Source organism: Orycteropus afer, unplaced genomic scaffold (assembly GCF_000298275.1).
Source record: "Orycteropus afer afer isolate SDZICR_OR568_19922 unplaced genomic scaffold, OryAfe1.0 scaffold00466, whole genome shotgun sequence".
Classification (NCBI taxonomy): Eukaryota; Metazoa; Chordata; class Mammalia; order Tubulidentata; family Orycteropodidae; genus Orycteropus; species Orycteropus afer.
In genome coordinates this window covers 842,237-859,023 of record NW_006922053.1, presented here as the reverse complement: position 1 = coordinate 859,023, position 16,787 = coordinate 842,237, and the positions used below count along the sequence as shown (strand labels likewise).

The 16,787-nt window shown below is 59.3% G+C and overlaps 1 protein-coding gene across 1 annotated transcript in view; it reads right to left on the bottom strand.

The window, feature by feature from the left end:
* The window catches only part of ARID3A (AT-rich interaction domain 3A), a 35,585-nt gene that overhangs the window by 18,208 nt on the left and 590 nt on the right, over positions 1 to 16,787 (bottom strand). Inside the window, exon 2 of the mRNA XM_007954547.2 lies at positions 15,589 to 15,934. Coding sequence (XP_007952738.1) covers positions 15,589 to 15,934 — 346 coding nt within the window. The remainder of the gene's footprint in view (positions 1 to 15,588; positions 15,935 to 16,787) is intronic.

Here is a 16,787-nt window from a genome sequence, read left to right as displayed (position 1 = left end):
TGGATGGATGGTGGATGGTGGGAGGGTGGGTGGATGGATGGTGGAGGGTGGATGGTGGGAGGGTGGGTGGGTGAACTGACGGATGGATGGATGGCAGGTGGTTGCAGGAAGTGCGAACAGGACTCAGTGGGGCCTGCGGGAGCTGGCCAGCTGGGATGGAGGAACTGGGAGCCTGGCATCCTCCCCAAGTGCTCCCTGGAACTGGGGGGTGAGCAGTGAGCAAAAGGCAAAGCTGGCACTGTGTCCCCCATCTCCCTGAGGCGTCACGCACAAGGGCTCCAGCCCCAGAGGAGGGTGCAGACTGGGTCGGTCCCACAGCCATGAGGAGCTATGCCAAGCCCACGGGGTTTGCCAGGACAATGCACTCTGCGGCTACTACTGAGTGCCTTCTGTTTACCAAGACCAGATGCTGGGGACGCTGTGTGCCCAAGAGAGACCCTGGACTACCCTCAGGCCAGTGGCAGAGATGGCGGAGATCAAAGAAGGCAGATGCCAGCTGGGGTTCCAGAGAAACAGGACAGTGAGTCGGGGGTGACAGCATCGCGGGACTGGGGGGAGGGCAAACCAAAAACCAAGCCAAACTCACTCGACTCATAGCAACCCCTCCTTGGGTTTCCAAGGTAGCATGTCTAAGGAAGTAGACTGCCCAACCTTCCTTCTGAGGAGTGGCTGGTGGGTTTGAACCGCCAGCCTTCTGGTTAGCAGTCACATGCCTTAGGCACTGCGCCCCCAGAGCCCCCACACCTAAGCACTGCCATGCAGTCCACTTCAGCTCACGGCGACCCAGGCGTGGGAGTGGACTACGCAGCTGAGGGTCTCCTGGGTATGATCTTCGTGGGAATGGATTGCCAGGCCTGTCTTCCTCGCTGCCCCTGGATGGGTGTGAACTGGCAACTTTTGTGTTAACGACATTGTTAGGTGCTGTCAAGATGATTCCAACGCGTGGCCACACCTTGTAACAGCGGAGCTGCTCCACAGCACTTCCTGGGCTGTAAGCTTTACAGGAGCAGACTGCTGGACCAGTGCCCTGGGAAGCACTGATGGGTTTGAACAGCCGACCTTTCAGTTAGCAGCCAAGTGCTTACCCATTGTGACACCCGGGGACCTGTCGGGCGCACAGTAGGCTCCATCAATGTCTGCTGTGCAACCTCAGGCCCTTCCCTGGCCTCTCTGGGCTCTGCCTCCTACAAACACCCTCCTGGGTGCACCTGACCCTAGGGGCTCCCCAGCAGGCAGCCCTTTCGTTTCCCATTTCCCGTCATCACTCCAGGCAGCCGGCCTTGCGGACGCAGATGCTGCAGCCGCCCCGCCAGGCTTGCAGGAAATTGGGGAACTGATTCTGGGCAGGGCAGAGACATCCGGCTGCTCGGCCACCCCCTTGGTTGGCCATGGTCCCCGCTCTGAACAGAGACAGCACCCCCACCCACGGGATATTAATAAAGACGTCTTTTAAGCCTAACACGCTCATGACACAGGCTGACGTCTGTCTGCACACTGCTCTAGGTTTCCTGACTGTAAGGTTCCGGGCCAAGTTCATGAACATCAGCCTCTACTTCCCTCTCAGCCAGGCGTCATACAGTCAGGAGCCACCTCGGACCCTCGGTGTTCTCATCTATGAACTGGCTGGGGTGCACTGGGGATGTCCGGAGGGGGCGAGGACAAGTGAGGGGTACACTGTTCAGGACGGAAGGGGCAGAACAGAAGAGGCCGCCTTGGGCAGAAGAACTGGGGGGCTGCTTGCTGTGTGTTGTCGGGTCAGTTCTGACTCCCAGTGACCCCCACATGACCGCGCAGACAGCCCCACAGGGTTTCCTAGGCTGTTGACTTTATGGGACAGGTTTTTTCTCCTGGGAGTCACTGCGTGGGTTTGAACCCCTGACCTTTCGTGTAGAGGCAGAGTGCTTAGCTGTTCCATCACCAGGACTCCTCCAGACTGTTGCTTCCCAACCCCATTTCACAGCTGGGAAAACTGAGGCCCACAGGGGACACACCAGGACACAGAGCAGCTGCAAGAAACTTCTAGGGAGATGGCACAGGGAGGGAGGCTGTCGGCATGCCAACAACATGCAAATGACACGCAAATCCAGGTGGCCTGGAGTCCACTTGCAAGCAGCCCCACTGTCCATGTAGGGCCCATTTCACAGATGGAGAAACTGAGGCAGAGGGAGAAGATGACTCAAACTTGGGACCAAGCCCCTTGGCTTCTCTGGGTTTTGGGGTGTCTGGGGAGCCACATGAGAGCCTCACGGGGCTGAGTGGGTGCTCAGATGAGGCTCAGTGACACTTCACCCCAAAGCACTGACTCTGGGGATCCTGGCAGATGTCTTCAAAGATCTGAAAACTCTAAGCTAGAACCCCCACTTTAAGCAATAACACGTCTCCCAGGTCATTACAGACAGGATCCCAGGCTCTCAGACCTGCCCATTCTACACAATGCATGATCACTGTGCCCGCCAGGGTCTTGGCAGCAGAACCACAGTCCCTGCCCTGCCCCGAGCCCCAGCGACCCCTGGAGAACCAGGGATTCCAGGCCTTTAGGCAGGGCCTGGCACTCGGGAGTTAAAAATCGTGCCCCTGCTCCCTGCGGCCCCCCCCCGGGCAGCTCCCGAGGGACAGAGTCAGAAGGGGCTGCTCGGCCAGGGGGTGGGCTCTCGGCCAGGGGGTGGGCTCTCTGTTGCTTAGACCTGGGAGCCAGCCGGCAGCAGGTGCGGGGGCCCTGGGGCCAGAGCCTCCTGCCCTGACCGCACCACCCGGCTCCTCACTTATGGGCGTACCAGGACTCCACCTGCAGACAAGGCAGGAGGAAGGAACCCTAGGGGCTCAAGGCTGGGGGCTCAAGGCCTGGGGCTCTGCGGGGCACCCCTGGAGGTTCTGCAGACCCCAGGCTGAGGGCAGCAGACAAGGAAGGGCCTATGGTGTCCAGAGACCAAAACGCTTAAGGCTACCTCCTCGTTGAATGGGGCATGGCCTCTGGCAACATTCCACCTGTCTGTGAGGCTGGGACAGCGAGGCACCAGCCTGGGCCTGGCACACACCGGCCCCTCCTTGGCTAAGAGCAGGCGTGGAGCAGGTTCTCGGTAAAGGGAAATTAAAGACGATGACGATAAAAAGAAGCACCACTGATATGCTGCCCATAGTACAGATGAGGAAAGCCAGGCCCAGAGTGGCCAACCGGGCGGTCAGACAGAGCCCGGCTGAGCTCCCCGAGCCCAGACTTGCTGCATCAAAAAATTAATGCCCTCTGAGCAGACCGTACGTCCCGCCGCCTTTCCAAGAATCCATGCGCCCTGTCCTGGGTGGGTAGACCAGCCGGAAGGGGACGGAGAAAGAGTGAGCAGGCCCGACAGCCAGGCAGCATGCCAGGCAGGGCAGGGGCCGCCGCCAGGGGTGGGGAGCAGCGGGTGGATCCGCGCCCAAGCACGCCCGCTCCACCTCAGGCTCACACGGCAGGGGTCAGCCTGCCGCCCTGGGAAAAGGGCAGTTAAAGGGGAATTATAGGGCAGGGACGCGGGGGGAGATGAGGTGGAGGAGGAGAGACAGAGGGACAAGGGACAGACAAACACAGAAAGACACACAGCAGTGCCCCTCCCCCAAGCGGGTCACCCTGCCCAGTCCCTCTGGGTCCCTGGGCCCGAGGGCCCCACACAGCCCCTAGAGACAGGGGTGCTGTACCAGGCTGGAAGAGCCAGAAGCTGGGCTCCAGCAGGGCCCTGGGGGCTGGGGGCTGGGGGCTGGCCATGCCCCCATCAGACATGATGACAAATTCAGAAGATCCCCATCTAAGGCAATGGGCTCAGCACCCGAATGATGAGGAGTCTGGGCATGGCCACCACCAGGGCAGAGGGGATCGAGGCTGGGCGGGTCCCAGGACTCTCGGAGACTCCACCCGGCACAGACAAGACGCACGGCCACATGCCACACCCACCCACAGCCACTGCAGCCTGGACAGAGACCGCTGGACACACAGACACAGCCAGACATACTCATGTGGCCCTGCACACAGACACCCTCAGGGACAGACCGACCAACCCAGGCTCCCAGCACGTGGACACACCTGGGCACCCAGACAGACACATACACAGACGTGCCCGGGAGATAAGGCCAGCACCTGACTGCTGCAACGCTGCCTCGAGTCTGCACACGCCTCTCAGGCCAGAAACAGCACCAGCGGGGTGGGAACCGCCTGCTCCGGTCACCTGCCTCCCAGCTGAGACCAGGCTGTGCACAGTAGGCGCTCACAGAATTCTCAGACCCACGCGGAAATGAACAAAGATGCTGGCGACTGTGTGTCCTATCTCACAGCCCCACCAACAAGGCCGACAGGGACCCATGGTCCAAAACCAGTCCTCAAAGTGGGGTCTGCAGCCAGCGAGGGTCCGGGCTGCCCGCAGCCTGTGCCACACTCTCCTGGGGTCTCCAAGAATGTGCTGGGCCCATCACCGTATCAAGACTGTAAGAGTCAGGTGCCCACGTCCCCTCTGTGTTCTGAGTGTCCCGAGGCCACAGCAGCACGAACCACGGAGACCCACTCTCTCACATGCTGGAGGCCGGAGGTCTGAACTCAGGGCACGGGCAACCACGCTCCCACCAGAGACTCCGGGACAGGGTCCTGCCTGGTCTCTCCCGGCTTCGGTGGCCCCACGGAGTCCTGCGCATGTGGCCACATCACTCCAGTCCCTGCCTCTGTCTTCATGTGGCCGCTCCTGTGTGTCTCTGTCCGCCAGTCACTGGACTCAGGACCCACCCTATGGGGTTCAGTGGTCGAGTTCTCATCTTCTACACAGGGGACCTGGGTTTGCTTCCCCAACCACGTATTTCATGCGCAGACACAAGTGTCAATGGGGCTTGTGAGTTGCAAGGATGCTGAGAAGACCAGGAAGAAAAGCCTGAGGACGGGCTTCTGAAAACCAGCCAGTGAAACCCTGTGGATCGCAGCGCGCTGACCTGCAGCTGACTGCGGGGCCGGCACGTGTCGTCCTGGTGCAGGGTCACCGTGAGTACAGGCTGACTCCACGGCAGAGAATGGCAGCTACTCAGGTGTGACCTCGGGTTGACTAGTTACTTCTGCAAAGACCCCGCTTCCAGATAAGGTCCCATGCGAGGTCTGGGTGGGCGTGGATTCCAGGGCACACTAGCCCGGTTTCTTCCGGGAACGTGAGATGTTATGTGCCCTTTGTTCCTTGTCCGGGAGGCCTGCACAGCTGTGGTGTGTGGGACCGGCTGCTCCCCCCCGCCCCCCACTCCCAGACCCGCGCCTTAGGCCGGCTCAGCCCGGAGCACAGGGCCCGGCCACCCCGCTCCTCACCAGGCCTTCAATGGGTAGATTAGTTACCGTTTAACCCCGTGACCCCCAATTGTCCCCTGGCCGCACACTGCTGGACAAGCAGAGAAAAGGCGGTCTGTGCCCCGCCCCCGCACGTGCCCACCCACCGGGTGCGCACCCCTTGGCTGCCCCCTGACCCGGTGGGGCCTTGGGTCTGGCAGCTGATGTGTCTCATCCCAAACAGGGGTGGGTCGCCACAAAGAGCCAGCATCCCCTGGGGATGCCAGAGGCTGAGGCAATGCTTTGGCCCTGTTCCCATTGGGTCCAAGAAGTGGAGAAGTTCCAGGGCTTGAGGGGCTCCAGAAATCGACCCTTGTGTCAGGTGGGGAAACTGAGGCACGTGGAGGGCCCTGCCTAGGTCATATGGGAGTACAGGATTGGGGTCTAGATGCCTCCCCCACACTGCAGCCACAGTAGAGGCTGTCAGCACCGCCTCCCCTGAGCCCCGAGCGGGTAGGGGTGGCAGGCCAACCTGTGCCCGCTCTGCTCATTCAAACCACTGACCCACAGGTGCGGCTGCAAAAGCCAGCACCAGGCTAACGGCTAACCGGCTGCTCCACCAGCTCCCCGGCACTTCCAGAGCTAGGCCCCACGGGGTGAGCTGGTCACCGGCATGGATACACATGTGCACACTCTCCAGTCACATGCCTGGGCCCAGATGTGCACATGTGTTCACACTCGTGTCTGCACAGACATCCCCAGAACATATAGCCACATCTAAACAGAATCACAGGAGCTCTGGTAGCGTAGTGCCTAAGGCACTTGACTGCTAACCAGAAGGCTGGCGGTTCAAACCCACCAGCCACTCCTCAGAAGGAAGATGAGGTAATCTACTTCCGTAGTGATACTGCCTCGGAAACCCAAGGAGGGGTCGCTATGAGTTGGGTCCAACTCGGCGGCACATAACAACAACAACAGAGTCAAAGAGTTTCACTCCGTCACAGACACGTAGCCGCAGAGACGTGGGGTGATGCCCCAGGCACGGGTTCAAGCCCATTCACACTGCCTGCACCAACGCCAGAAACACATGCCACCATGACCACACACATGGGCACGTGGAACAGCCACGTCACATGCTGAGGGCGCCATGTACCCACACACGCCAGGCGCCAGGACGTCCACGGAGACATACGTAATGAGAGATGAATGCAAAAGATGCTGTCAGCCATGGGCTACTGCTGTTGTCGAGTGCCCTCAAGTTGATGCCAACTCGCAGCGCCCCTAGAGGACAGAGTGGAACTGCCCCACAGGGTCTCCAAGGCTGTCAACCTTCACAGAAGCAAAGCCCAAACCAAAGCCAGTGCAGTGGAGCGGAGTCTGACTCACAGCGCCCCTAGAGGACAGAGTGGAACTGCCCCACAGGGTTTCCAAGGCTGAAATGTACCAAGGGGACTGCTTCATCTTTCTCTCAGAACAGCTGGTGGGTTCAAACCACTGATCACTGAATGCTTTAACCACCTCACCACCAGAGCTCCCAACCCAAAGGTTATTTGCAGTTCCCGGAAGGAGGGGAAAGGAGGAGGTTTTGCTTAGGGGGATCGAGTATACGTGAACGGTGGTGGGATATTTGGAAATAAATAGTGAGAACGGTTGTACAACTTTAAGAATGGCGTTCCTGCCACTGATGTGTACAGGAAGGAAGCGGTGAAGTGGCAGGCAGCTTGTTGCATATACTTTTGCCAAATTCACAAACAAGATCTAAACAAATAAACAAAATCACTGCCAGGTGTGTTCACACAGCTACGTGCAGGAGACCCTCAGAGACACAGGCACGTGGCACACGCATGCATGCCTGTAATTGGGAAGACACCAGTGCCTGTACCCTGTATGCATCTTACGAGCGGAAAGGTTGGCAGCTCTAATTCATCCAGAGGCGTCTCGGAAGAAAGGCCTGGTGACCTGCTTCTTATACGTCACAGCCTTGGAAACCCTGGGGGCTGTGCTACTTGGCACACAGGGGTCATCATGAGTTGGGACTGACTCAACTGAACAGCAAGTACCAACAACCCATCTAGTAGCCAGTTTAGGAAGCAGGTATTTCTGCATACGGGGAAACTGAGGCAGAGAGGTGACATGGCTTGCTCAGGGTGTCAGAGCCAGCACATGGCACAGTGGGGATCAGCCCTGTGTCAGAAGCTGTGCTTTTCCAGCCGCTCTACTGGCCTCATACTCTGCGGAACGCAGACCCTGACCTGACACCACCCTAGACCACTGTGTATGCCCACACCTGTGGGGACAGACCAGCCTCGGTCCACCATGCTCACGGCCAGCCACCCTCTGTCCACCATGCTCCACTCCCTGCCATGGCCACAGTTACCTCATTCTGTAACATAAATATCACAAGAGGGGCTTTCACAAACAAACTAATTGTCTCACAGTTTGTTGTTGTTGTCATGTGCTGTCAAGTCGGACCTGACTCATAGTGACCCCTCCTTGGGTTTCCGAGGCAGTATCACTACGGAAGTAGATTGCCCCATCTTCCTTTTGAGGAGTGGCTGGTGGGTTTGAACAGCCAGCCTTCTGGTTAGCAGTCAAGTACCTTAGGCACTGCGCCACCAGAGCTCCCACAGTTTAGGAGGCTACAAGTCCAAATTCAGGGTGTCAACTCTGGTGGAACACCCTCTCTCTCCGTCTGCTCAGGAGGAAGGATAACAGAAACGTATTGTCTTGCAGGTTAGGAGGCCGGAAGTCCAGGTGCAGGAGCTGGCTCTGGGGCAAGACCTCTCTCTCTGCCAGCTCTGGAGGACTGCTTGCCTCTTGAGCTTCTGCTTCCTGGGTCCTTGGGCCTCTGTCTCCATGTGTCTTGGCATCTCTCTCCCTCATCTCTGCTCACTTGCTCCATCTCTTTTATATCTCAAAAAACATTGACTGAAACCACACCCACACTGACCCTGCCTCATTAACATAACAAAGACAGCCCACCCCCAATGGGATTATAATTACAGGCACAGAGGTTAAGATTTACGACACATATTCTGGGGGACCTAATTCAATCCATAACACGGCGTGTGTTATTAGAAAGCGTGGGGCGGGGCTGGGCGCTTGGCAGCAGGCAACAGGGTGGGGAGCAGACGGTAAAGTGTGGGGCCAGCCAGGCTCATTGGCGGTGACCCGGTGGCTGGGCGTCGGGCAAGGGCCAGATAAGGTTCTTCCGGCTGAGTCAGCGTGGTTCCCAGCGCTGGCACGGGCCAGGGCACTGTGCCAGGGGCTAGCGGGTGGGCACCCTCCCTGAGCCCGCTGCGGCCTGGCTGGCCCCGTGCCAGCAGCCACAGCAGTTTGATGAGGCAGGTGGGGCAGGCCAGGTTCCCGAGGGGTTTCTGACCCCCTCCCCTGCCCACACATGCCACCCAGGCTCTGGCACCCCAGGAAGATGCCTGGCTGGCACTGGCTCCCGGCCCACTCAGCAAACACTCTAGTTTGGAGCACTCCAGACAGCACTGGGCTCTGGACCCAGCACCCAGCTGCCGGGACTTTGCCCATACTGGCCCTCTACCAAGAAGCCCTGCTGTCACCGGAAAAGTCCTAACATGTCCATGTCTCCAGCCCTGCGGGCCCGGCCACTGCACTGGCCTCCTCCACTCCTGTCTGGACCATTCTCTGCAGCACAAGCCGCCACAAAAGGCTCCTGTCGGCATCTCTCGCCCTCCCCTGCTCCATAGGGCCCCCTCTGATGTGATTCCGGAGTCTGCTTTGATCTCCCCTAATGGCCTGGACAATTTCTTCCCTGATGACTGACACAGTGGCTGCAACACTGGGCTCAGAGACAGCAAGGATTGTGAGGCTGGCACAGGACCGGGCAGGGTTTCTTTCTGCTGTGCATAGTAGGGTCACTGTGTGTCGGAGCTGACTCGACGGCACCTGATAACAACAAGGGCCTGTCACTCTTTCCCTCTCACTTTATGATACAGCCACACAGTTCTGAGAAAAGCACACTGCTCTGCCCTTCTCTGGCCACCTGGCAAACTCCTACGTAACCTGCGAAGTCCCAGCTCCAGTGCCCCATTCTCTATGTAGCCTTCCCTTAGCTCCTCCTTCCTCCCTTCTAACTTCTGGGGAGTGAGCCCCGTTTCCTTGGTGCGCTGAGATCTCATGATCTCATGCGTGCGTAAACAGATTAACCTGTTTCATGCCTTTTTCTCTGTAACGTTTGTTGCTCTCGTCACAGTCTCAACTGGGGCCCTGATCCCAAAACAAGGATCTGGGTCACAGACCCTTGGGGTCCAAATAGCCCAGAGTAACTGTAATGAGCAGCTCCCAGGCAGGGTAAGGGAAGTGTCTGCCACCTCCGGGACCCCCAGTAATTCTAGCGCTAATCCGTCTCCCCACTGTCCCAAGCCAAGGGTGCCCATGCAGGATTATCTGTAACAGGGAAACGGCCGAGACATCCATCGATGGAGGAAACAGACTGGCACGGGGTCGGCGTCACCAGACAGACTGTGCAGTCGCTAAACAGAACTGACTGACTGGATGCGAATGACAGGGCAGAAAACGGCAGAGGTGACAGCAATGTGAGAACCTGGGAAACACAGAACATTGAACTCTGAGTCTGGTGCATGCTTGGGGCCCTCCACACGACCACGCTTCAGAAGTCTCCCCGGATTCTGGGCATAACTGGGCAGACAAAGACCCAGAAAACTGGCTGACGGGCAGGGCCTCACTGGAAACATTCTTGTTCTTCCCTCCAGGAGTACTGTCACATTTGGGATCAAAAACGGACGTGTGTGTCATAATTAAAAAATCCAATGGGCAAACAGACCAGAAAACTCTCCACACTTGACCTTCAGCCTCTAGCTGAAGGTATCCTGCGGCTTCACTTCCACTTTGCCAGCGCGGGCAACTGAAGGCAATGCCTGCTGGGCAGGGCACGAAGGGCTCGGGAATTAACAAGTCACAATAACCCTGGGCGGGGGGCCAGGGGCCAGGTGGGGTCCATGCAAGGGCCAGGCGGCCTCCTGGGGCTGGGTCAGCTGGTAGAACTCCCCCATCTCCATAGACATGTCCATGTAACAGTCCTGCCAGGCTCAGAGGGGAGTGTGGCATGAAGACCTGCCTATGGTTATGGCTGGCCTGACACACCCCAGGCCAACCGCCTCTGTTCACAGATGAAGAAAACTGAGGCCCGGTGAGGCCACCCTGCAGCCAGGCAGCCACATCTGAGCCCTGAGCCCCTCACGGCCAAGCCCACCCTGCTGGAGCTGCTCCCACAGGTCCTGGGGTGGGACCCCAGTTGTGACACCTCCCTTGTGCGGCATTAAACAAATGACTGACTGCTTCCCCATCTCAGTGACTCAGCTTCCCCATCCGCACAGTCAGGGCAAGAACAGTTGTTCCCTCTCGGGGTCAAGTGAGAATTAAACGAGACAACACACACAAAAAACGCTCCCTCCTGCTGGAGTTAAGGGGTAAGTAATAGCTATGACTGTCATTGCTATGAGGGAGCCCTGATAGTGTAGTGCTTAAGGCATGTGACTGCTAATCAGAAGGCTGGCAGTTCAAACCCACCAGCCACCCGTCAGAAGGAAGGTTGGGCAATCTACTTCCGTAGTGATACTGCCTCGGAAACCCAAGGAGGGGCTGCTACGAGTTGGATCCAACTCGACGGCGGTGAGTTTGGTTTTGCTTTTTTTGGTCACTGCTGTCTCTGAGCTCATTTGCAAGTTTTGTGGCATGTGGACGTTACCTTGGCAAGAAGGAAAAGAATCCAGGGCTTAATGCAAATCCAAAGCACAGTGAGATGCCATGCCACAGCCACCAAGATGGCTGGAGTCGAGAAGTCAGGCAAAGACAAGGGCTGGTGGCGATGGAGAAACTGGAACCCGCATTCACTGCTGGTGGGACTGCAAAACGGCGGTTCCCAAAGAGAAACAGCATACTATCACATGACCTGGGAATTCCACTCCTCAGAACCCACCCAAAAGGCTGGAAAGCAAGGACTCAGGTAGACACTTGGGCACCAAAGTTCACAGCAGCCAGAAGGTGGAAACAGCCCAAGTGGCCACTGACGAAGGAGAAACACGGTAGGCCATCCACACCACAGAGTCACTGAGCCTCTAAGAGGGACGGAGCTCTGACACACGCTACGACGCGGACAAACCGCGAAAACACGAGGCTCGGTGAGAGAACCAGCCGCAAAAGGGCCCAGAGTGCTGGCGCTCACTGACATGAAACGCCCGGGACAGGCAGGGCCAGAGACAGAGGGGGCAGGGGCTGCCAGGGAGGGAGGGAGTCGACGGGGGCAGTGACCGCTAACAAGCACAGGGCTCCTTTCGGGGTGATGAAACGATCTCGAGTCAGACTGCAGTGACGTTTGCACCTAACTGGAAACCCGCTAAAATCCAGTAACTTACACACTTTAAACGGATAAACTGTGCAGCATGCCGGTTACAGCTTGATGAAGCTGTTGTTAAAACCCCCACGTTTATCTGAGTCACTGATACTGAAGAGTGACATGTGAAGCAGCCAGAGGTCTGGGACCAAGAGCCTGCAAACCGAGGGCTTCCGATCTAGGTCTGCTGACGGCCACCGCAGCTCGATTCAAGCGATTCACAATGTGGCCAAAAAACGGGAACCACCCAGTGGCCATCAAGAGATGATGGGTAAACACAGTGTGGTCCATCCACGCAAGGGATCATTACTCAGTCACAAAGAGGAACGGAGCCCTGACACACGCCAAGTCGTGAACAGACGCTGCCAACATGACACTGGGTGACATAAGTCAGACACAGAAAGACAAATACTGGACAATCCCACTGACAGGAAACGCCCACAGGAGGCAAATGTGGGGACTGACGCCCCAGTGGTCAGCAGGGGCTGGTGCAAGGGCCAGGGAGTAAACACATCTCTTCAGGTGATGAAAAGCGTTTGCGACTAGATAGAGCCAATGGTCGCACAATACAGTGCGTGTAACCAACTTCACGCTTCAAAAGGGTTGAGAGGGCGACTTCTGTGTCATATGTATTTTGTCACCATAAAAATCTTAAAAAGGAAAGGCAGAGAAGGCCCTGAAGGTGTGGAGCTCACAGGGCCACGTGCTACAGCCCAGAAGCAAGCCGGGGCAGCAGGCTGAAACCCTAATTGCCACCAGGCCACACCTCTACGAACACTCCCCCCCGTCCCCCAGCCCCATGGCCGTGAGCCCACCTGGCTACCCCCCAGACCCACAGCCAACAGGATTTCGTGGCTGTTGAGCATTTGCAGGCGGAAGTTAGCCCTGAACCCTGCCAAGACCAGGAGGAAGGGGCCGGGATGGTGCCAAGACGGCGGCTGGCCGGGACTGCCACGTGCCAGGAAGGGGGTGGGGCAGCGCCAGAGTCAACATGGCCTGACATCTGCCGGCCAGCTGGGCCAGGCCACTGTTGACACTGGCAGCCAGGTGCCGGCCCAGCTGGGCAGGAGGGTGGCGCTGGCAGCTGGCCCCTCCACAGACGGGCCTGTAAATAAAATCCCAGAACCACAGGGCAGGTCCATCACCCACCCACAACCCTCCCTGGCCCTGCCATCCCACCTCCTGTGAGATGCAGCCCCGCGTGGCCTAGCCCTGATGCACAAGGCATGCTCCGACCCCAGGGCCTTTGCACGGCGAGTCCTCCACCTGAAGGGTGGGGCTGGCTGCTTCTTGCCATGTAAGGGTTGGCCCAAAGGCCACCTCCAGAAGGGCCTCCCCTGCTTCCCAGGCTTAAGATACCAGATGCCATTTTGTCAACCGACTACTTTATTGTTCCTGTTGTTGAGAGCCACCGTGGCACTGACCCTGACTCCTGGCCACCCCGTGGAGCGAGTACAGCTGCTGTCGGGCTTCCAAGGCTGTCACCTTTCAGACCCCGATCACCAGGCCCTTCTTCCTAGACGCCTCTGGGTGGGTTTGAACCAAGGTCCCGGCTTTACTGCTTGCATCACCCAGGGATCCCGCCTCACTGTCCCGTGTCCGTTTCCTCATTTACTAATCTTTCTATCCTGAGCTGGCCCTGGGCAGGCGCCAGGCTTCCTGTTGGCAGTGATGTGCCCACACGGGGAATGGCATCCAGCCGGCGCTCAATACGCGTTTGCAGACTGCTGACCCCGAGCTGCCCCACCCACCTCTGGCCTCAGTTTCCTCCTCTCAGCTTCTCTCTGCAGGAAGCCCCAGGTGGTCCCTCTTGGCGGTTCCCACAACCCCGACCCGGGGCAGCCCTGTCACACCGTCACAGCCTGGACAAGGTGGATAACGGTCCTGGTGGCCCGCGCCACTCAAGGTCTTTGTTCCCCATGTGCTGAGGGCTCTGGGGCAAGGCACCTGACTCTCGCCCCACCTCTCCTCCCACCTGGCCGCCCAAAACCTCCCCCATCAGCAGTGAGCTCAGGAGCCAGGGCATCTGGGCAGGGCATGGGGGCAAGGGGTCCAACTGCCTTCTGACCCTGCACCAGCCAGCTCAGCCGTGCCCCTCCCTCCGGACCAGGCTCTGACCCTGTAGGTTTGGGGATCTCTGTTGGCTCCAGCCCCTCAGCCTGGGGCTCCCCCAGGCTGGGGAACAAATTGTAAAAATTCACCCCAAAGTGTTCATTCCTGATGTTACACCCCTAAATAACGTGAGGACTCGGTGCCTGGAGATCCTCTCCCATATGCCAAGCCCAGCTTTCTCATCTGCACAGCGGGATGGGCAGTAACGCAACCCAAGAGCTCAGACGGGTCCTTACGTAGAGGAAAACCAAGACACGGGCGGTGGTACAGCGGATCCCAGGGATTCTGAGCAACCACTAGGCCCATCTCCACCTGCAGGGACACGGCATCCTGCCTGGAGCCCCCTCAGGCCAAGCGTGGGGTGTGGCTGGTGACGCCCTGATGGAGCCAGTGCTGTGGGGTGGCGTCTGCTGGCCGCCAGCCCCTCCATCAGCGCCTGCACCCCGGTCGGGGGTGGGGCTGGCAGGAGTGCGGCCCCACCCCACCAGGGTGGCCCAGCTGCCAGGGGTGAGGCTTCTTCCAAGCTCCTCCCACAAGCTCTCACCCTGCCTCAGGGCCTTGGCCCTTCCAGCTGGAGCACCCCTCCAACCTCCCAAAACCCAGCTGCACCTCTCACAGCACAGCCCGGCCCCTCGCTCTGCAGGTCTGATCTTCAAGCCCTGACTATCCGGGAGTGTTCTTGCCGACGGCCCAAGCACCGTGGCCCAAGGCGACAGACAGTCGCCCGAATACTGAGGCGTGGAGAGAGGAGGCCTCTGGGCACGGGGACTACTGCGCTGTCGGTCCCTGAGATACCTCCCTGCCGGAAGAGGCAGCTCAGGTACCTGTGCGTGAAGGCTCCTGAAGGGGCTGCACCAGGCCGCACTCAGGAGCCAGCAGGTCCACCACCCACGCAGTCCCAGGCACCCTGCACCTTGAGCCCACCAAGCCTTCCGTCCTGCACTGGGAGGTTCCCGAGGCCCACGGAGGTCCAGCAGGGCCCAGCTGGCTGGGGCTGGAATGCAGCCCTATGGACACCCATCTGGTTCCCATCTGCCCAGTGCGGCGGCTGACTTCAAAGGCTGCCCCACCCGGCCACTTCCTCTGCCCTGGCCGCCCGCCCTCGGGGAGGGGGACCGTGTGGCGCGCTTCCTCCCGCCCCTCCTGCAGCCTGGGGAGCCCCCTGCCAGGCCTGGGGGCTCTGTCCTTGGCTCAGGACCCCTGAGACCCCAGCTAATGCAGCCTTAACCCCTCACCACGTTTGAACCAGCCTCTTGGCACCCCCGTGGCCACCACCTGGGGCCAGCACCACCGTGCCTCCCCAGCCTCCCCTCCCTCAGCCCCAGGGAGCGGCTGGACTTTGCACGCCGCTAACACAGCTGCCCATACAGCCACTGACTGCTCGAACCCCCACGGCGGCTGCTACTCTCAACAGACCAGATCCCACGCCTTGTCCACAAGGACCTGTCACCGCGCTGCCCAGCCCCCATCTCTTCCGCCCGTCTACCATCCGCACAGACAACATTCCACAAACGTGCTGGGCTCCGTCCAGCCTCCTGGCCTTTGCCCATGCTGTTCCCACCACTAGCAACTCCCTTCCCCATCTTCGGCCGAGGCTGCCTGTCTCGCCGCTAGAGCAACATGTTTCCAAAGGCCCCAGGGGACGCTGTGGAGTGCCCCAGGCTCCCCCCTCTGGCTGAGTTCCTCCACACATCGAACGACAGCCCACTGCACCCGAAGGAGTCCTGAGTGGGGCCACCAAGGTCTCCAGCACCAGACACGGTAGTAGTGCCCGGCAAACAAGCACCAGCTTGAGGCCCCCGCAGCCCGCGCTGTGGCGCACGCCCACCTGTTTGAACTGTTCCTCGTAGGTCCAGTCCCCGTGGTCTGGTGGCTGCAGTGGGGGCACCACAGGGGCAGCCCCCCCAGGATGGGCCGAGCCTGGCCCCTGGCGCTCCTGGCCTCCCAGGGCCCGGGGAACGCTGTCACCACGGAAGAGCTGGGGAGGTTGCGCCTTGCGGGTGAACAGGGCTCCAGAACCCAGGCTGGCGGGGCCTGGGGGGCCCAGCCCCTCATCCTCTTCATCCTCTTCCTCCTCGTCATAGTCATCCTCGTCCTCGTCCTCATCCTCATCCACATCCTCGTCTTCCTCAGCCAGGTCCCCCTCAAGCTCCTCCTCCTCCCACTTCTGCTTCCTGCTTGAGGAGAGAAAGCAGGGCTCAGGGGAGAAGGCGTTGGGCCTCAGGTACCCACTCTGGCCCACAACAGCTCCGACAGTAGGGAGCGCCCCATGCAGCCACCTGCTTAGGACACTGGTGGCCCCTGTTCTGTCTCCAATGCCCAGAACATGAGTGCCCTTCAGCCAAAATCCAAGCCCTGCTTACCTGCCAACCCCATCACCCCCTCTCTCCTTCATCTACCAGGCCACACAGCTCTCCTGGCTTGGTCCTTCTGCCACAGGGCCTTTGCACAGGCTGGGCCTACCTCAGGCATGGCGCGCCCCCTCCTCCTTCCCGCCCCAGAGCGGTCACCACCCTCACCATGGCACTGCTGCTCAGTGGCAGATTACCCCATAAGCAAAGGAAGCACGGGCTTACTCTGCTTACTGACCTGTGGTGAACAATCGCTCCTGGGTACAGAATAGTAAGTAAGCACAAGCAAGCTCGTGCTTCCCCCACCGGCAGGCTCACCCCACACTAGCCCTGCTGGGTGGTTCTAGGCAGCCGGACAACATCCTGGACCCACCTGCCCCTCTCCTTTGCTCATTAAACGTTTTCCCAGAAAGACATGGGCTCCACAAGCCATCAGGGTCTCCCCAGTTTTCAGCACAGGGCTGGGCTCTGGGTGAGCCCTCCACAGACCCAGGCAAAGCTACACACACCCTGCACGGAGCCATGACCCAAACCCATCTGCCGGGGCCGCAGCATGGCCACTGGCCACGGGGGCTGCTGCCACGTAAATTAACTGAGACAAAATAAAAAATTCAGTTCCCTGGTCACACTGGCCACCTGTCAAGAGTTCAAGAGCCACACCTGGCCAGAGGCTCCC